The sequence below is a fragment of the Pyrgilauda ruficollis genome, unplaced genomic scaffold, assembly GCF_017590135.1.
Source record: "Pyrgilauda ruficollis isolate IOZ18807 unplaced genomic scaffold, ASM1759013v1 scaffold87, whole genome shotgun sequence".
In the NCBI taxonomy this organism is placed as follows: Eukaryota; Metazoa; Chordata; class Aves; order Passeriformes; family Passeridae; genus Pyrgilauda; species Pyrgilauda ruficollis.
In genome coordinates, this window is record NW_024530710.1 from 2,061,585 (window position 1) to 2,083,212 (window position 21,628).

Genomic DNA, 21,628 nt, shown 5'->3' on the forward strand with positions numbered 1-21,628 from the left:
CCAAAGCAGCTGGATGGAAGACAAATGAATATCAGCAAAGCCAGTACTAACTTATTTATACCCACTTGGATATAGACCTCACCCATGTGATCCCTTCCTTTATCAAACCCACTTCAACATTTATTAATTAATTCCTCCATGAGATTCCTTGGAGTCATTATGCCCGCAGTGTATCTGGTAATATGGCTCCAGGCATGTAAAGGATCTATACCGAGAAGTCTGTTCTGCAGGTGCCTTCACCATATCATAACTTTCCCTAATACTCCTGGCTGTAATTAAATAACAGTCATCCCATTGTTATTAATCACTCACAAAATCTCTTGGGCATGTGAATGAGGCTTTAATGGCTTAGCAAGAGGTAGTGTTTGGTGATGAAAGACGAGTGAGAGTTTACACAGCTTTAAGCACTGGCATTCCTCAGGGCTGGAAACTCTTCTTTAATCTATCCACAGTGGCTCTGATCCAAGGCTGAGTGAAATGCAGGAGAAGGTAGGTTCAGTGAGCTTTGGGCCAGCTGCTTTTCATCAGGAAGGTGTGCTTTCTGCCAGGGCCAGACACAGCTACCCTTCAAGGAGTCCATCAACAGAGACAAACTGTCTCTGAACTGCAGCATGGAGAAGTGAGAAGTCTGACAATTGGAAATTGTAAAAAATACTTACATGAGCAAAAAGCCCTTTGACTCTATGACCTACAAGGTTTTCAGGAAGACCTTCACAGTCTCCTGTAAGATCTTCATGGAGAAGCTGCTGATATCTGAGCTGGATGTGCCTGGGGAGGTGGTTGAAAATGGGCTGATGGGGCCCCAAGTGGCACAAAGTCTGTTTGGAAGCCAGTGCCTGGTGGTGCATTCCAGCAGCCAGTGCTGGATCCAGCCCTGCTTATCATCTCCATGAATGACCTGGATGATGGGGCAGAATGGACCCTTGGCAGGCTGGCAGGTGACACTGAATGAGATGAGTGATTGGCATGTCAAAGGTCACGCTGCCATCCAGAAGGGCCTCAACAGGAACTCCATGAAGCTCAACAAAAGTGCCAAGTCCTGCACCTGGAGAGGTGCAGCCTCATACACCAATATGTGCTGGTGGCCGCTCATCTGGGAAGGAGCTCACTAAAAAAGGACCCTGGTCCTGCTGGACACAGGGTTGAACAGGAGTAAGAGGTGCACCCTTGCAGCAGAGAAGGCTCAGGATGTCCTCACTGGGCAAAGTGCTGCCTGCAGGTTGCAGGAGGGGGTTCTGCCCCTCTACTCTGCACTGGTGAGGCCACAGCTGCAGGGCTGTGTCCAGTTCTGTTTGTTATATCTTCGTAACAAGGTATGTACAGATATAGAGATATAAAGTGAAAATGTACTTACTGTGGGAGTAAGCAACTCTTTTGACTCTTTCGCAGACATAACTTGCATTTTTCACAAACCAGGAATAGTATTCAACACAGTATCTGAAGATGGAGTTAAAGATAAGAGGCTTCTTATCTTTCATAAGGAGAGGGACTTTGGACAAGGGGAGTGATAAAAAGAGGAGGAATGGCTTCAGGCTGAAAGAGGGCAGGTTCAGATTAAATATTAGGCAGAAATTCTTTACTGTGAGGGTGGTGAGACACTGGCAAAGGCTGCCCAGAGAAGCTGAGGATGCCCCATCCCTGGAAGTGTTCAAGGTCAGGTTGGATTGGGCTTGGAGCAACCTGGTCCAGTGGAAGGTGTCCCTGCCCATGGCAGCAGAGTTGGAACAAATGGACTTTAGATCCCTTCCAACTCAAACCAATCTATCATTCCATGATAAGCACAGTATATCATGCTGCTATTACTAAATATGGAAATAAAAAGCTAGATTCCAACCTCAGTGATGTCATTAGATGTTTGGAAAGATGCAGCTGGGCTTTTTTCACTTAGCTGGAATACTGAAGCCAGATCAGGTACTGATCAGTGCACTGGGACACATTTGGGTCTCAGCCAGTGGCCACAGACACTCCAAAATAATCGGTGATTGAAAATTGTTATTTGGGAAAAAAAGCCCAAAGGAGTATTTTAAGCAGACAGAGAAATTAAAAATAGTGCCAGGTTTTACCTCATGGCTTCCTTTCTGGAATATCTTCTCTGACCAACACAGAGGCACAGCTGAAAGAACCTACAGAGCTCCATCACACAGGGGTTGATCTTCTGCACTATGAGGGTGACAGGAGGCGAGGTCACACGGGGCTCTCTGAGCATGGCCTGGGGACACCCTGGGGACAAAACACAGCTCTGAACCAGCCCAAAGCCTTGTGCCACTACATTCCTTGCTCTGCCTTCTCTGGGCTATGAGCTCCAAAGCAATGTCTTCCCTGCTCCAACAAATAAGGGATATCCCTGAAATGCCACTCTGGGGTGGAAGGAAGGAAGGAAGGAAGGAAGGAAGGAAGGAATGTGAGGGCAGACATGGTGTGATTGTAAACTATACATGACAAGAGGTAATGGGCACAGACTGAGAGCTGCTCCAAGAGGGTGAGATCTCCTACGGCATGGCAGTACTGCGGCCATGTTATGGCACTTCTTGAACTTCCAGAAGTTCTTGTTGGCCCATTCCTTCAGCCTGTTGAGGTCCTTCTGGGTAGCAGCATGTCTTATTCCCAGCACATGCTCACTGTATGGACATTCCTATTTATTCCATTGGCCTAATTTTCAATATCTGCTGAAATTGGTACCACTCCAATCTATCCTGCTCTTTGACAAGACAGAAGTTCTTCTCCCACACTATTGAGCTCATCAGTGAAATATATTTTCGAAGAGAGCTACTGCATCCCCCCTCTCCCTGGGGTTAGCATTGCTTATATTGCCACTTTCCTCCTTGGCTTTGCCTTTGAACACCTTTCTTCAGTGAAACATCCACGTGCAGCAGCTATAGTGCAAATAAACTTCTTTTTTAAAAACACTATTAATGGCTCGATGACGTATTCTGGGTAGATGTAGCATAATATTGCTGCAACATAGAAAAATATGGGATATGCTATTGATTTGGTTATTCTTTCATTTTTTTTAGAACTGGTTTTTAGTTCACCAGACTTGCATATCAAGGAAATGAAAGCAGGGTTGGAAGGGGCCCTGAGAAAACTGATCTGGTGAGGTTGGAAGAAAATAATCTTTAAGGTCCCTTCCAACCCATTCTATAATTTCATGTTTCTAAGAATCCTGGTGAGCTCACACAAATACATCTCAAAGTACAAGAGATCCTTTTACTTCCTGGGTTGACACTGCACAACAGGAATTGCTAAAGTAATGGAAGTTTTTGATTTAGAAGATAATCTGCATGTGTTTAACACCAGAGAGTCCTTCTTGTCTTCAGTATTTCAGGTTGCTTTTAAATTACTTTGCATTTGTTAATTTTGATTACTATGTCTCAAATGTCAATAAAATAAATAGAAACTATTTGCATTTGCTAGCCAGCCATGTAAATATCCTTTATAAAATAAGATTTTTAAAAGACTTTCAATGTTTTTATTGGAGTTACATCGCTTGTATGAAATATCTCTCTTTTTTAGACATTATTTTTACAATGACTTGGAGGAGGAGACATTTCTAGGTAAACATCTGGTTAATAGCTTGTCTGATTTCAAATATTTACAAATAACATGTTACTTTCTGATTTTTACACTGAGAAATCAAAAAGAAAACTAAAACTGCCACCAGTCTTCCAACTTGCAGTAAAATTTCTCAGTGCTCTAAACTGATGTACAGATGTTTTTAAGGCATTTTTGCTTTAATGCTGGAAGAACACAAGAAAATATTAGTTAGAAGAGGTTTTACAAGAAAATATTAAAACATGAATGAAGGTAAAATAATTTGTTTAATGCTTTAAAAATTGTTATCAGATAAAAGAGCTATCTGATGAAAGACAGCAAATATTCTGTGGACATGCAGAAATCAAGGAAGGAAGGAAGGAAGGAAGGAATGTGAGGGCAGCCATGGTGTGATTGTAAACTATTTTTTCCATTTTTGTGTAAGTAGCAGCAGGCTTTGGCCATGTGTGGATAAACTACCTTACCTGAGTATAATCCCCTTAGACAGTGTAATTGCATTTCCAGGTTCACATGTCTCACACACTTTATAGCTCTGGGCAATGCTATGTTATGTGATAGCAGAGGTTATGAAGGTTAAATTTGGACTAATGAAGTTCTGTTGAAATAAGCTTGAGTCATCTAGTGCTGACAAGAAATTTAATATAAAATGGCATTCTTGGGCAGGAGAAAAATCAAGGCTCTACCAACCTGAAAGAGAAACTGGTTTCATTGCTAAGAAACTATTTCTCTCCTGGCAGTGCTTGACCAAGATAGCTGGAGTGTGTGAGGGGTAGGGCACAGACACTGACAGCTCCCAAACTCACAGGCTGCCCTGAAAACCAGCTGTGTCAAAGGCACTACACAGATATCAGGTGAAACTAGACAGAGATGGGCAAGAGAGACCCATTTCTCTTCATCCCAGCAATTTCACATAAATGTCATTAGGCTTTGTCCACTTAACAGCATTTGACACACCTTGATATTCTCCTACATGGAGTAAATGAAAAATTAATTATTCCTTGCTTAAGTAAACACACTTCATGTTAATAACCAAATATCAGAGAATGGGGCAATAAGGTTTTAATATAAGTTGTCCCTGAAAAGTAATGTTAAAATTTATGAGAAATAATGAAGTTGATGAATAACTAAAACTTGCTGAAGGCCACCCTCCTACGAATTTCAGCCTCTGCAGAAGTGGGTCCCCCTATCCTGCAACGAGGTATTAAATGCTTTACTCAAGCTATGTGTTTTACCAGCAGAAATTCAGTTTTATTTAGCTGCAAATTGAACATTGGCAATTTCAATTTGAAGTCATCTATGTGGAAAGAGAAGTCAAACAATAATGCTAAAAGCTAAGGAAATTGATTTGGTTTTCATTTTTGACAATCACTTTAAATTACCACTGTATTTGCATAATACTGTATTTGTTTGATGATTAAATTCATTTTCAATTAATTTTCTATTTAATTTTTTGATTGCATAGTATATTCACATAGTATCATTGAAATTTAATTTTTCACCCATTCATAGTAATGCTTTATACCTCTTCTGTAATAAATTTCTACTGTGAAATGTATTTTTTTGTGTTCAGTACATAAGTTCACAAAGATAAGAAAAAGTAGGAATTCATTTCTTTTCCAAAAGAAAACTTTCTTTTCTAAAAATTCTCTTTCTTAAGAAATTGAATTAGTCAAGGGACCAGAAAAGGCAAGAACCACAGCTCCTGTGCAGAGATTTCCTCCCATGTGTTTCAAATTGTCACATTATTGTCAAGAGCAGTGAAGTGACCAACTTTTGCAATAAACAGACAGTTCTTTTATTAATTCAATATCACATCCCTGTGACACTGAGATTAAATTTTGCTGCCAGTGAAGACCAGTGTTATGGTTACTGTGAAGGATTCAGACTCAATATATCCCTCCCTGCATGCTCTAACATGCACATTTGCATTCTTTATTAGTTGGCACCCACTTCTGTGATTCAAGAATTGAATTAGTGGAATCATAAGCCATCCCTCAGAACAATGTGGATGCCCTTTCTTACTTAGGGATCCCACTGTTGGATTTATTTCCCCAAATGTGTGATTGTTAGAATCAGGCAGGCAGCCAGTGACTCCATGGCTTCTCCCAGAGAGGCATTTGGTGACTCCAATTCAACCATCTCACTGAAATCCATGTTTTCCACCTTTTCAAAGCATCCTAGGTTCTCCAGGGTCTATGGTGCTGCACACCAGAGGAGGACTCTGGTATTTAGAGCTCTTTAAAGAGAAGCAAGATGAGAGAACACTAAATCTGATTTCAGAATTAAATAGCATTATAAGAGCTAAAAAGATGACCATGAAAACGAAAGTCATTTGCCCAGCATTTTAGTTCCTTAGACTCTTCTGGTTTTATCTAAAATATCAAGTTTAAAGGATATTGAAGACCCCTGGAGGCCAGGTGATATGTTATTTTTGCACTACCCAGCATCCCTGCTTCTCCTAGACAACCACCACACAGAAACACAAGCAGATGAGAACTGAGGCTTTCATGAAAATCTAGTTGATGGTGATCCTTCTTTAGCTGAGGAAGTAGTTTGCAGTATTGTAAATTCAGAACAGTTCTGGGGGTTTCATGTGGCATGAGCTGGTATCATAATTTTGTTTATGATGAGATTTAAAGCATGATATTTTCTTTTGGAACGACTTTTAAGAATGAATTCTGCAATAACCAATCAATGCTAAAATTGCCACACAGAATACCTATGTTAATTCTATCACCACAATATAATCTATATTTTGAATTTGCAGCTGTGTACAATTCACAAGCAAATGGGAAGCAGTCCCTTGGACATTTGGGGTGGTTTACATACATAAACTATCACAACCTAATTAACCATGTATATTTTTTCTGCATGGGAATGTTTCTATCTTGCATTACTTGCAAACACGCCGCAGTTTCTGCTGCATGAGGTGCATTTACTTACTGGTAGCTGAGTAAAGTTTCAGTGTCACACCAGGTCGGTAGGAGGGTGGCAGAGACAGTACTGTGGAAGGCAAATCTGAGGGGAGAGAAAAAAATAGAACTTGCTTTGACACCTTAACACAAAAAGGCAGGTTGATTCAAGGAGCAGCAGAGAAGAATAAAACCCTGAACTCACAGTTCATTAATAAACATTTAGACAATGACATTTATATAGACAGTGATGTATAAACACATTATCAGTCATCTATTTCTATATATTAATTTCTATTTCATGAATGTGCCAACTGACACACTTTGTTGCTATCCCAGACCAGTCTTACCTGGCTCTGTTTGCATCAGTTTGCTGGCTTCTTGTGGAGACACTGTCTGCATCCAAAACATGGACGTGCCAGCTGTGGGAACAGAGAGACACACCCTTCCTTTTATTCATTATTTATTTCTACTGAGAAGAACTGCTATGTATGAGACAGCTCAACAGCCAGAGTCCGTCACCCAGTACTGCCAGTACATGTAGAAATGCCAGGATGAAATGGGAAGGACAAAAGCTGTACTTGACTAGAACTTGAATAGCCTGTGGTCTAGGGAAGGGCACAGCATCAAGAAGGCAGAAGAAGCATTTCTACATTGCTTTTTCACAGGTCTGCTCACCAAATTTGGAGCTAAATGTGAGGGAAGATCCAAGTGGCAGAGGTGTTTGTGGGAAGCAAGATCAGGTTTTTCCCCTAAAGATAAGAAACTACAGGATGGAACCTATAGCTGATTTTGGCATTTCTGCAATAAAATAATCAGCTCACTGGTGCCCCAGAGTGGGTGTCCCTGAAGGGCTTTCCAACCTCCACTCAGAGACACTTGGCCAAACCCCAGAGCAGAGGGGTTGGCCGGGTCCCAGGGCTCCTGCCATACTCACCGGGGCTGGGCTGCAGGGCTGGCCATGGGGCCAAGCTCCCCCCGGGGCTCAGAGGGGGCCTGGCCATTCCTTGGGGCCTGGGAGCATCCACGTGGGGAGAGGGAAGCCACGACCCTTTGGCTCCAATTGTCTTTGGCCACAGCGGGGACTTCGTGGTGGGGATTCCCCCTCCTTTCTGGGCGAGAGGGATCCTGGTAGCTGGAGAAGCAAGAGAGACAGAGAAAGGGCACCAGCAACTGCAACACACTGGGGAGAATAATATCTAAAATACACCCAGAACATCCCATCTACCCTTTGACTGCTTTCTGGCACGTGAGCAGGCAATTCTCCATTTTGTTTTAAATATGGAAACACAGGGAGCTCCAATAATGTTTGAAATTTTAACCGAGGACATTTTAATGTGTGAGTTTTCATAAACAAAGAAACGGAAATGTTCCTGCAGGGCTTTGGTTTTTCCTGGACATATTTTGTGCTCAATTTCCTGAGTTGCTTCACTACAGTAGAAAGAGAAAGGTCTTGTCTGTTTGAAGGTGAGCAGGCAGGTACTGGAGGGCAGATGCTGCAGCTTGAGAATTGACACTTGTGGCTATGAGACATAACAAAGGTGGGCATGTGGTTTAGGAAATTAAAAAAAAAAAATTTATAAAGGACAGCAGACTGCCTGCAGGAAATGCAGGTATTTTGTAGGAGAGAGATGCAGCTGCAATGACAAGGAGGGATGAAGTCAAGGTCGGAATTTCTGTTGATTTCTACTACAAGCGAGCAGGAGCAAAGCCTTGCTTTTTGGCTTCCAAAATGGGGCAGAGCAGCAATTTTCTATCTTGTAGCCTTGTAGCAAAGTTAAATGTACTAAAGTTTATGAAATTCTCAAGTACAACTGAATGTCATATAAAGAAATAGATAAAGAATAATACAGAAAAAAGAACTCATGGAAGATAAGAGGAAATAGTTTAAATAATCTTATTTTTTTGTTGGAAACCAACAATCAGTTTTTCTCTTCTTCTCTGCCTCTTCAGAAAACTTATTTTTTCTGGTAAAATGGCTTTTCACAAGAGTTTCTCTATCTTCCAGTTCTTCAATATATTACTGGCATCATCTGCTGATTCAGAGAAATTTTATGCTACCCTTTATTTGGAGTTAACATCACCTGTCAAGTCATTAACCAAGGGGAACACAAATTTAGGTCTGACAACATTTGCTCACATTTATATGTCCACACATATTCTGCTGATGAATCCACTGTCTTGTTTGGGTCTTCCTGCAACTTCACAAAACTTGAGAAAATCGAATCTAGGTCTTGGAGGTATGAGAAGACAAGGTTAGAGCACTCACTATCCACTGCATATTGTGTGAGAAAAAGGAAAGAAATCAGATTCTGCTACCACAGAAGCAGCTGTTGTTTCTAGTTAAAGGGGGTTTTGGGCCAAGTGTCATCTCTTTTTTTTTTTTTTTTGTTTGGTTTTAAAAGGAGAGAAACATCCCACAGCTTTCAGCACAACTTGCCACTGACTTCAGTCTGCCTGCATTAATCTGTTCTTGAAAACGGGAGATAGTGATGGGCAACAGTGAAAGGTGAGCACCTGAAGTGCAGCTCAAACTGGCAAAGCAGATTTGGGTGGAGGAACCACACAGGGCAATGACTGAACGTATTCACCTCCACTCTGAATGTAACTCATGTAAATGTAGGAGGTCACTTGTGCTGAGAGCTATGGAAGGCACCCAGTCAGATTTAAGATCACTAGAGACCCTCGCCAGCCCAATGCTGAATTCTCTAAAAGTTCTCAGTCCAGCAGGTTTTGTTTGTTCCTCCACCAGAAGACCTTATAACAAATAATTTAAAGGTTTGGAAAATTTAATTACATTTATGATATAATTATTGCATTAAATTTTCAACAATATAAAATATTATTCTAACTATAATTAAATGCATTATAGTATGAAAATATATAAGCAAAAATAAAAAAATTAAAATAATATTTATAGTAGTGGTAATGAAGATGGAGTACTCATTGCAAGAGCTATCTGGACATGATTTTCACTCTGGTTCCTTTTGTTCCCCAGGATGTACTTACCCAGGTTGGATGATGTGTTACTGGAAAATGTGTAATTAATAACAGGAGACTTATCTAGTATTTCCAAAAAATCAGACAGATTTTTCCCTGCAAATAGAAATGCTTACAAATATGAAGAAATTCTTGTTTCCAGTATAAATCATCACTGAGGAAAACTAGGGCAATATTGTTGGGTGGAATGATTTTAATTTTTACCTGTCTGCCCTGCCATAACGCAGATGTAGATACAATCAGAGTCATTGCTCTGACGCACTGAAAGGCAAAAAACATAAAAGAGATCATTGTTACCAGTTTTCCTTACATAGAATTATCTTAAACAGTTGAAAAGACAAACAAAACATGGCATGTGGCTATGGCAGCTGACCAAGTATGTTCCTTCTGATCTAATTTTTGACAAAAATCTCAAAACACCATCAAATCCAAATGTTAGTATCTTCAGGGAAAAAGTTTCTATCTAATTCAAATTCTAAATTACAAGTATTTTTATGTGTAAAAAAATTTCAGATAAAATAGCCCATACTTATTCTCTGTGAATCAGAATTGCTCAAAATATCAGCATGTAATAATAATTCTCAAACCCACCAATTTTTAGTAATTAATTATAAAACATTCAAACAAAATAACGTAGAAACATGTACATCTCTATATTACACACATTCACATTGTACATGTACCTTGTTCCATGAGTTGCAAGAAAAATACTATTGAGTAAGGCTTTTATCCACATTTTTATGGTTGTTTTCATGCCAGGAGTAAATGAGACAGATAAGACAATGATAAATGTTCAAAGGAAATGCAAACCTGAGAGAATAGAAGTGGATTTGAAAATTTCTGTGAGATAACTGGTGGAGTTTCCAATTATATCAACAAGTAGAGCTGTAAAATCTAGACAACAAATAGAGAAAGTTTATTATTGAAAACACATATCCTATCATGTAGTCAAAAATTCACTTTCATATGTGATGATATTTAGGTATATGTTCATTTATGACAAAGTTTAAAATATTTTAAAGGCTAAAATATTTTGCTGGCGTGGACTGAAAAACTACAAGAATACTTTCAGAAGTATATTTCAAAGATGATATCAAAAATTACATCTGTGTGTCTAAAAGCAAACTTAAATGGAATTATCTGTTCAAGAGAACATTTTAAAGTAATGCTCTACTTAGTCTGCTGAAATGTAGGAGATCTAAAGCCTGCAGGCTTTGCCTGATGTAATTGCCTGTCTGCTGTGTAGGACCTTCCAATAGGCATTGGATTTTTTCCTCTGGGATCTGCTTCAGACATACTGATGATTCAGATGTAGCCCAGGAAATGGCTGGTGGTGTTTTAGTGGTACTTCCTAGCAGTAACAGGTCACTGTTTTCACTTAGGGAGTGCTGGACCTGAGCCCTGAATTTTTACTGCTTTGGAGAATGCTCCAATCCTCAAGATATTCTGGAATTGCAGCACAAAGATTAAAGTTTCTCTGTTCTTCTCCAAGGCAAACTGGGTAATTATCCATAAAGGCTTGTGAGATATGTGGATCCAGAGAAAGCCATGAAAGCCACTGGAGCTTTTGCAGGGTCACCACGTGTGGCACAGAGGGTGTGGAGTCTGGTCTGTAGCTGCTGATCTACTCTTGATGCCCTACACTGACCAGCTAAAGAATCCAAATATTCAGATGCATCCTGAAATGTTAAATTCTGTGAAATCAGGGGTGTGAGTGAGGATTTCAGGTGAAGGGTTTGCCCCACAGTATGTTGTAATCCATTCAGCAGTTCTGTGAAGATGTTAGTGCTTGCTTTTCACTTCTCTTGGGCTCATTGAGGTTACTGGAAGTTTCTCTGTTGGTGCAGAGAAGCCCCTGTTCATCTCCTCTGGGTTATCCCAGGAGAGAAAAGGTGGCCAAGGTGAGGTACCATATATTGCTGGCTGTCTCTCCTGTGCTGCAATTTGTATTTCCTAGGAGGAAAGGAGGGTTGTTGCCAGTCAAACCATGCCAGTCACTTGACTGATGGATGGCTCCATCCCAGACTGGCTGGATGGCTGCAGCCACCTGAGGCTGAGGCCGTGGAGTTACAGCAGCCACTCGTTGTGAGTTCTGGCTGTTGGCTCAGTCCGGTGGTGGCATTGTAAGGATGAAGTCTGCAGAATTCAGACTACAGCCTTCAGCTCCAAAGGAAATAATTCACCTTAAGCACATGCAATTGCCAACCTCTTTTGTGTACCCACCTGTCAAGTCATTTGTCACATTATTCAAACAGTAGCAGTAGTGCATAGGGAACTTGCCAGGGTCAATATTTTTTACATTAGAGACTGGAGGGAGAGACAGAGAAAAAAAAAATCAGTGTGTTGTGGCACAGGCTGTGGGAGAGAAACTGCTCCAGAGCCAAGCAAAGCCAACACTCACTGTTGTAAATGGTGACTGACACTTTGTGGAAGGCAAATGAGCTGTAAGAGGTGATGCTCAGCAAAGAGAAGAGTTTCTTGGTACCTGCAGAAACACAGGTCCACACTGTTAGTGCTGGGAACAAACAGTGAGAACAGCATGTTTTCACTCTGCTCATTTAGTGTCTAAAGGATTCCCAAGGTGCCAGTATGATACAGCTGCCTCACACTCAGTCCATTCTCATTCCACTGAAGGAAGGATCGTTTGCATTGCTTCTTCCTTTTTATTTTGTTTTTCTTTTAATTGAAATGTACACTGGATTAGAAAGTGCATTTGAAAGGTATCCCACAAGTAATTATATTTTCTATATATAAACCCAGACTAATTTCCAAGCTCTCTGGGGTAGACAGCCATCTGCATGATAAATGCACCAAGGTAACATGCTCCTATAAGCAATTCTGGAGGCCCACAGCACATGTTTACAGCTTCTCCTGCCAACACTCGTAGTGCCTTTTCTCTGCTCTGCTGGGTGGCAGCTGTGACCTGCCCAGCCCTGTCCCATTACCTCTGAGCGCAGTGCTCAGCATCCCGTTCACCAGCTCTGTCAGGTTAATGCCAGCCAGGTCCAGGGACTTTGCAGGCAGCTCTGAAAGGAAAGGGGTGCATGAAGGCACAAGGAAACAGCTGTGCATCCCCTGCTTGTGTGTGCTAGAAATGTGCCAGAACAGGAAAACCAAAATGAGCAGATTATGTATGTTTGGGGTGTACTAAAAAAACACTGATGGGAAATGAAATTCCAGGACCACGGAGATGAGTCTAGAAAATAGCAAGATACAGCAACAGTAGAGTGGTGGGCCAAAATTCAGGTTTGCCAGCTGTGCCCTTGACCGTGCCCTTGAGCAGCTGCAGGGCCCTGCCAGCCCTGGCATGCTGGTGCCCTCTCCTGCTGGGTGATGGGTGTTTGCTGCCAACAGAGGAGCAGATCTCACTACACAGGTCACAAAAGGCAGAGAAAGTGCCTAGAAAATGTTTCACCTTCCCCAAACTTACATGAAAATACAGATTTTTGTTTTCCAGCAACATTGATGGCTATACTGCTTGCTACAGAAGAATAATTTTGCTGTAGCCAAATCACACTTTTCATCTTAACATGTTTTATTTCTGTTGTTGTTGCTTATTTGTTTCTCCCAAGTCTTTTCAAAGACTTTTTTTGCTCCCCTCCCACAAAGTCATGCAGAAGCAGAGCAGTGCAGTGTCTGTGTGAGGGAGGAAGGTGTGTGTGAGCATGACAGAGAGAGGAAGAACAGAGCAGGATGGAAAAAGAAGCACAGAAAGCTGAGATGAGAACAAAATTGAATTTGGGGAGAAATGTAATTTTCCAGTGACATCAGTACTATTTATAACCAGTTTGAAGCCAAGCTGCACCCCAGGGCTGAAAGCAGCACTTGTCCACAGCACAGAAGAGAGAAAAGGAAAAACAAAAGGGAATGAAGAGCCGGGAAGGAGAGGAAGGCAAAAGAGAGGAGTAGATTTTGGGAAGGACAGTTGTTAACCTGGTCAGGACTGGACTGGGTGGGGTGGCCTTTCAGCAGGGCTGGGCTGGGGCTCACAGACCCTGCAGGAGCAGATCCCATCTGCTGCCACCTCCATGCCCAGCACAGCAGCTCCCACTCCCATTAACACCCTGGTGCTGGGGCTCCTCATGTGCTGCCTGTTACCTGCAGTAGCCAGCACTGCCAATTGCTTCTCTTTCTTATTTTCTTTTCTTAGACACGAAGCTGAAAAGTGAAGAAAGAGGCTGAGAAACAGTTTTCCCTGTTGAATTTTCCCCTCAATAATCAAAATAAAAATATAATAGCAAATATTTGTAGAGATCTTAAATAGCGTTACACTCGGAATTTGCTGCAAGGTACAGAGTAAAATAAGGCCAAATCCAAACAAATCTTCCCTTCTCTGTGCATATTTGTTATTTAGAGCAGCCATGCAATTGAGGATTGTCCTCAAGAGCTGTGTTGCAGGAGGAATGAGCTGAAACTGGGCTCAGGAGATTGGACTGGGTTTCTAGGATTCACTAAGTGACCAGCTGAGGTGCACAGCAGTAAATGAGGGATTGCAGGACAAGTTGAAGATATTGTTTGAGATTTAAGTTTCCTATCCCATCAGAGGAGATCTGAGTGTCTCCTAAGGGTAATCCAAAAGGCTCTCAAAAGGAGACAGTGCCAGGAAATGCAAATCTGTCATGTTCCTGTGAAGCTTCAGCTTTTCAACCCATCCAAGTTCCCCTTTATGTTCATAAAGGAGAAATATCCAGTGTATAATCCAAGGCTTATAAATTGTGATGTAGTGTTAATCAGCTGAATTAACAACCCTCAATTAGTCAGAGCTAAATCTGGATTGACAATCTAGGTGGTAGGAGCTCTTCTATAATCCTTCTCTCTCTCTCCTTATAAACCTTTCTGTTTCCAGATTCTTGGCATGGGATCCAGGAGCAGGTATCACAGGTCTGCTCTGCTGAGTGACACCAGCCCTGAGCTCCAGCCCGTCAGTGTTGCCTACATAGGGTGAAAGAACCAATCCTGCCACAGATGTGGGAATGGGGCTGTGGGAGCAGCTGGGAAAGAGGTACTGGGTTATTCCCTGGGGAGCACCAGAGCATTATCCTTACCTGTGCTGAAAACCAGAAAGAGACACAGAAATCCCAGGCTCCTCTTCGCTGCCCCATGCCAGCAGAGCCCCTGCATTATGGATGCTGACTTCCAGCAGGTTTGGCTGGTCTAGGAGAGAGAAATGCTCTTTTGGTGGCGTTAAAATTTTTAGCATTGAGCAATTTTGTCCAGCCCTTGTCCCAGAATTATTTGACCCCAGGAGAAATATCTGATTTCCATGATGCAGAGAAAGATTGGTGTTGGAAATGACAAAGGAGGAGAATCCCACAATCAGTATTTCCTCTGTGCCTGTGGGTGCTGTGAGTTTAGCACGTGCCTCTTGATTTTTGAGTCCTACCTAAGTGGCTTTTCTGGGGAATTGTCAACACAACCCTCTTCTCTGGCAGGATGAGCTGTGCCTGAAAGGCACCTGACACATCAAGTGCCTAAGGCCACTCTGTAAAAACAAGATAAAATTTGCTTAGGTTTAGTTTCAGACCAGAAATGTCAAATGAAGTTCTCTTCCACAGAAATCTTGCTTTTCTTATCATTCCTGGTTTTGTATTTCTGTAGTTACTACCACCAAGTTGTGTCCTGTGCTGCCTTGCCTACCTGCTTGGTAAGGATTAACAGTGTTCTGCCTCTCAGACCATGAGATCCTTTCCAGGTTTCAAAGATTTAATTAGATGGTTAGGGAGGGAGGAAAAAAAAGGATTTCTTTTCATGTTTCCCCTGTTTTTGCAATATCAGAACATGTTGAATAATTCTGTAGTTGTCAGAAAATGAGGGATATGATATGAAAACCAGCAAAAAAAAAAAAGTCCAAAATTTTTTAATATCCTCTTGGAGCAGCTAATCTTGCAAATATGCAGAAAAATATTATCTTGAAGATAATACTGTTTGATTAGAAAACTATCGTCATCATATTTAAAATATTTTCATCTTGAAGTCACCAGAGAATTAACAAATTCAAAAATGGCTTATTTGTATTTAGTGGCTCTAAAGAGACTCTTCCTTGGGATGGTGGAATAATACAAAATATTTCTGTGTTGGAAATGTCTGTGTTTGCTGGTCTGATGAGTCAAAAGTGTGTAAGTGCCAGCTCTGCTAATGCAAGCAAAGCTCTGAGAGCTTTCAAGCAGTTCATCCTACCTATTCAGCCCATCTGCCCAATCCTTTTTACTCAGACCCAAGCCTGGACTCATCCACAGTTTCTGCACAGCATGTGCAGAAGAAAAGAAACGAGGCAGAAATTGTTGGCCAAATCTCATTCCCAGACTTCATACTCCATCACCCTTCTATGGAGGAATTATGCATGGACAGAGTCCAGTATCCCATGGACAAGTCTAGCACCAAAAATCCTAAACCTGGCTTTTCTTGCAACAATATTCGGAATCTGGCAAACTGCTAGACCACAGACCACGAAAATGTTGCTGTCATGAAAATCCCAGGGCCTGACTCCCTGACAAGGTTATCCCCACTTCCACTCTCTGGTGTTATGAAGCCTCCTGGGATGTGTAACATTTTTGTTTGGTCGGTTGGTTTTTTTTGTGTTTTTTTTTTTTTTTTTTTTTTTAATGGCTCTGTGGACTCTGTACTTAGGGGAGAGCAGTGTGTTAGCTCAAGCCTGCTCACAGGTTGATGTGGTGGAAGCAGTGGAGGGATAGTCTGCATGGAGATAGTATAAAACCAATCCACATCTCTGGATTCTGATAAATTTTGTGTCGTCTTTGGTTTGGCTCAATGAAATAGAGAGGAGTTAGTGAGAGATGCTCCTCTGTGGAGCTAAGTATGAGGAAATGGTGCTTTGCAAAGCAGCAGGGAGGTGGCTGTTGGGGAGAGCAGCCTTTGGGAGGTGGAGAGTTGGGTGATTGTGTAAAGGGAGGTTTGTAACTACATGTGGTTTGGAGCAGGAGTCTGTGGTGGCTGGTGCATCTAGATAATCAAGTCCCTATTAAAGGGGAACTATTGGGCTGTGTCTTTGTTTGAGGTGAGAAGTGGGGTGATTTGCTGCTTTTAATAGAACTTCATGAATTTTGATTGTACTATGAGAAGCGTCACCTTAGCTCTGCAGAATCTGCATTAGGATGAGTTGTGCTTTGTGATGATGGTTCAGTGTTTATGGGCCACAGCCTCTCTGAGCAGGTTCCCCATGACCTGCTCCATGCACACAGGAGTGACCAGGCTGCAGAGCCACTGCTGCCCTGTGCACACCAACCCAAGGGACAGCAGCAGGAAACACAAACAAAAGTGTTGCCTCTGAGCTGTCCCTGAGGTGCAGGGCTGGTCAGCTGGAGGGTCCCTGCAGCCCTGACTGGTGAATGGCCCCACACCTCTGCCCTTCACAAGGATTTTGGCTGCATGGTGGGTGAAAGACCCAGAGCTAGGAGGTGGGAGAAGAGGGCATGCCCTGCCCCATTTTCAATCTGTCCCTACAGATCAATGGCCAGTGTTCATCCACCGTAAGGAAACTTGACTTCCAGGACCTGCTTTGAGGAATATGGGCTCTTCTGGGTCACCAGTGAATCACACTAACACTGAAATCCTTGGTAAGGGCATTTCACAGACTGATGTGAAAGCACAACTGTTTTACAAATCTTCATAAGTAAAAGGGTAGATAGGAGATAATTTCCTATCAGAGATCTAACTTAGTTCTGATTTATTTAAACTGGCCAGAGTTGTTCATGGCAGCAGGACAGGGGAAAATCATTTGACAGAGGATTTGATGTAGCAAGTAAGAGCAGGGTCTAGAGAGACCACATTCCTAAAAGACAAAGAGGCAAGAGGATTGACACATGAAGGCATCATCTATTTTAGGAGAGAGAGAAAAGCTGTAAAAATGCAAACAGAATAGAACAAGACAAATTGTGCTTGGAAGCATTCCCCACACACTGGGTGAAGCTTTCTTGCTCACCTGAATTCTCAGTTCCCTGCTGCCCTCCCCACTGGGTTGCTCCTCTCTGCTAACCAACACACGCAATTTTCAGTACTCATAGTGCTGATTTCCAGCAGGAATTTAGAGAAGGCATTAACCTGGCCACATCATACTACAGACCCAGCCAAGCAAAACATCTAACAATAGGTTCAACAGGAAAACATAACCTGGAAGGATGGATCACAGTAAGACAAATCCTGTTCTACTTCTACCAAAGAAATATTGAGTATTGTTGCTACAAAATCCTCCATTCATGAGAGTGCTTCTTTTGCCCAAATGCCATTTTTAGCACTGGTGTGTTCCCTGACCAGCACAAAATGCTTAAAAAGAAATTGCAAATAAATCTTAATACTAGAGGTATCAGTCCAAAATTGACTACCCTTGCTCCTTATTTGGTAGAGACTTAATTTAAATTTGAAGCTTTAGCTTGTAGTTGCTTCCCAAAATCTTTTTCCAGCATTAACTCTCTGAAATTTATGCTATCCAACTAAATTTCAAAACCATGTGTGACTACTATTCCTAGAGCTGTTGCCTGAAATAGCTTATCTCTCAGCAATGTGAATATTAGTAGTGTTAACTTTTGCAGTACACGCCACATTTGTGTTACTCTGGTTATTTAATATCCAATTTTTATTTATCAGAGACAATTCTTTATTACTTTGCAACTTTATCTCTGGAAGTGACTCCACTGTGATGACTGAAATACATGTCCAGGTTGCAAATATGAAATCCTCATTGTCCTCCAGACCAAAATCACCATTTCCATTTCAGACTATACTGAGATTCACAGGCACTGAAGGCACAGGAGCCTCACAGCCCCGAGCAGGCAGATAAATCCCATAAACTGACTCAGAGAAGGTTTCCTTCCAAACATTTGTCTGATAAAGGCTGAGGGTCAAGCCTTTGGTTACAAATTCTCCTTCACCTCTGCTGGTGTAACAATCCTCCTCTGTTTATTTTAAGCTGAATGATATTAGTAGAATCTATTTTATTTAGAGCTGTTGATCCAGAGTTCCCTGAACTGCTGAATTGGAGATTTTAATCCAGTTCAAATTACTTTTATACACTCATGAAGACCTCTTATTAAATCCCTCTCTGTTACTCTGGGTTAACAGCAATCTTAAACCAATGTGTTTATTAGTTATGCTTCAGTGGAACTCCTTTTAATGTGGCAGGTAATGATGAAGTTTGAATTGTTTTCATTTTTCCTGTACCAGCGTACTGCACTCCAATATCAAGCAGTTTCCTCATGTCTTCACGCTTAACAGAGCGGAACAGAAATCAAGAGAACAAAGAAATAAAAGAGGAAAGTCCTTGAGTATGAATTTCCTTACCTTCATTCAGTTGCAACATCTAAAGGTCATGTCTCATTTTAAGCACACCATCATCCACCGAGTCTAAAGAAATATTTCAAGTTAATTGAAAATATGCCTGTGTTACAACCGCACGCTTCATTACATTGACACAATTACTTTTTAAGTTCAGATTTGTGTGAGAATGAAATATAATGCAATAAATATACATTTAATAAAAAAATAATTTCATTTGCTACATTCCCACTGAGCATTAATAGCACAGCTGAAATGGTTTCCTCCAAGTACAAGCAAAACCACCAAGATCTGGAATAGTTAATATCAACTTACCTGATTTCTCATGACAAAAATTATTATCTTCAGAGCCTATATAACACTGGAAGTTATTGCCAGTTCTTAATAAACACTTTGTGAAAAACTTGAGTAGACAGGCTTGATAATATTTCCTTAAAATCCTGTGAAAATTGTTATCCTAATCCCTGAAGGACTAACCAGAGGTAACACAATCGTAAGCACACAAAGTGCCTGTTGAATCCCGTATGGAAAGGCTCTGTGGCAGGTCAGGTGGGGATTGGAAGCTCCTTTTGGCAGTAGAATTGAATTGTGGAGGATTTTTTTTTTCCCTTTTAAAGGAACAGCTCAGCTTACTGCAATTAGACCCATGCCACCTTTGATGGGGAGAAGTAGGCAAGGGTGAGTCCCTCTGGTAAAGCTTTAGCCATCCTTCCGTTCAAACAAGGGACATTGTCAAGAGGGCAGAGATGACACCTGAAGTGTTTCTTAAGTGTGGAACCTCAAAAGGAATAAAATGTGAGTTACAACAGGAAAAGTTGCCTGGAATCCTGGTTAAGTGGTGAGGAAGGAAGAGAGGTCTGGTCAGAGCAATGACATAAGGTAATTTCAGTGCTGCTGAGTGATGTTTAGTAGCATCCAAGGGAAGATCACTGCTGGAAACAGTCAGCAAAATTCTGCTACCATTTACTCCAGCAGCCTGGAAATAATTGCTCTGAAATCAGTGAGTTTAGATGCAGCATGGTTAAAAGCCAGTGATCATCCATTCAGTAATTTTATCACCGAACGTTTCAACTTGTGAAACCACTCAAAACATTGTAGCAATTAATAGGAGAAATTTAAGTGGGTTCACAGTCCGTTTATGAAACAAAAAGTGCTTTAGCAACCATTTTATGTGTGTGGTTGAGCTGTGTCTCTGTCTGTCTAGCAATCCTGCCTTAAACAAGAACTTCAGATGCTGCAAGGCAACTGCAGCCACATTTAACAGAGCGGTAGCTGGTCTGTAAGATGCCCACACATCTGTGCACATACATGCACAGTTTTCCCTTGTTTTCATTCACTCTGCTTTTCACAAAAAACCATTATGCGGTGAGGTGTCACTGCATCTAGTATTATTTAATTCTATATGGAATTTACTGCTCTGAAAAAAGGAAAATTTTTGAGACTTGTGACTGAATGCTGCAGCTGGGGGAATATGGAAGCACCTTTTCTTTGACAAGACTTACTTTTACTGACTTAATTACCAGTTGCTCAATAGCACATCAAGAAGGCTGGGATGAAAGTCCTCTCTGTAACAGCTGACAAAACCAGGTATAGCCAGGAAAATGTGTGTGCTGGGATCAGTTCCAGCCGTTTGATGTTTGCCTGTGAGGATAATTAGACTTTCAGCAGGTTTTGCCTCATGCTGTGTTTTACCCTGGGACTCTGTAATTTTAACTTTCCTCAGCTGCTGATCAATGCTCAGGTGACCTGGGAGGGGGCTTTTGTTCAGCCCCAACTTTGACTCTTGGGGACAATGCTGTGTTCTCACTCAGAACATCCCTCTGAGCAAGTAGCTTTCTCAGGAGTATAGTCTTTACATGCCTCCTTTTTCCAGCATCCCTTTGTGTGGCAGCACTGTGTCCATAACCAGCATCCCAAAATCCAGAACAGGAAAGGAAGACATTTTTAGTGTCTCAGTAACACAGTATAGACACACAATTCATATAAATTACCTAGTAAATGCATCCATTTGCTGAAGGTTGCACAGGGTAAGGCCCTGCTAATGCAATTTAAATAAAGAGAAATTCAAGGAAATGCCTGTGATTTATCTGTAAGAGACAGTGGTGTGACATTCTGGTAGGGAGGGAGAAAATGTAGTCTGGCTGTTGAAGCTCTATCTCTTTGTGGGCTGAGAGCACAGAGTGAAAGCAAAGCACTGCTTCTTCCTTCTGGCTTTTTCTCAGGCCTTTAGATGTGATGAAAAGCACACATTTCTCTGCAGAAATTGCAATATGTGTAAGTGACTGCAGGAGCTGCAGCCATACCCTCCTGTGACCTCAGCCAGTGGCACGAACAATGTCCCCTCCCACCTGCTCTGTCCTGGCGTGGCAGTGCCCTCGGGTCTGGCCACCCTCCAGCCTGGCTGGGCTGTGAACCATCTCTGCCCTAAAAGATGAGCTGTGCCACCTGAAGCTCTGTAGCACCTGAAACACCTTGAAAAACTGTCTGATTTACCTGGTTAGAAAACACAAATCCAGCTGTGTTCTCTCTCACCAGATGCTGATGTGCAAGACAGAAGGAAATCCTGGTTTCAAATAGAGTGCAAAGAAGCAAACTTCACCCAAGTTTACTCAAGGGCATTGAAGTTTTATTTTCAGTTACACTTCATTTTACTGTGGCAAATATTTCCATGAAAGCATCTTTGAGTGGTTGTTAAATAAATTTTGTTTAGAAAAGTATCGAGTAAATTTCATTTGTTCCAAAAAAACTGATTGCACTTCAACATTTCTCTGTTAGTCCTCTACCATTACAATTTTACAAGATATTTAGTTTATTTTATTAAGAAATGTACTAGCTCTATAAAATTTTAATTTCAGATTTTACTAATATCCTTCTAT

General features: G+C 41.5%; 1 protein-coding gene across 1 annotated transcript; it reads right to left on the minus strand.

Moving 5' to 3' along the window:
- Positions 1 to 560: 560 nt before the first annotated feature.
- On the minus strand, positions 561 to 21,169 carry HHLA1 (HERV-H LTR-associating 1). The gene is made up of 16 exons (XM_041488102.1): positions 21,101 to 21,169; positions 14,510 to 14,618; positions 13,563 to 13,622; positions 12,410 to 12,490; positions 11,866 to 11,949; positions 11,688 to 11,771; positions 10,275 to 10,358; positions 9,669 to 9,725; positions 9,474 to 9,560; positions 8,605 to 8,691; positions 7,402 to 7,599; positions 6,815 to 6,886; positions 6,496 to 6,570; positions 2,064 to 2,220; positions 1,355 to 1,437; positions 561 to 628 (listed from the first exon to the last, which is right to left on the minus strand). The coding sequence occupies exons 1-16, from the start codon at positions 21,167 to 21,169 to the stop codon at positions 561 to 563; spliced, it is 1,455 nt and encodes a 484-aa protein (XP_041344036.1).
- Positions 21,170 to 21,628: the final 459 nt, after the last annotated feature.

Excerpts from the sequence above, each read along its gene's own strand:
- HHLA1 (XM_041488102.1), bottom strand. The coding sequence starts at position 21,169 with ATGGTTCACAGCCCAGCCAGGCTGGAGGGTGGCCAGACCCGAGGGCAC. Across the intron at positions 2,221-6,495 it reads GAAACTTTACTCAGCTACCA|GGTGTCCCCAGGCCATGCTC; the intron begins GTAAGTAAATGC and ends TTTTGTCCCCAG. Across the intron at positions 629-1,354 it reads AAGAGTTGCTTACTCCCACA|ACTTCTCACTTCTCCATGCT; the intron begins GTAAGTACATTT and ends TCCAATTGTCAG.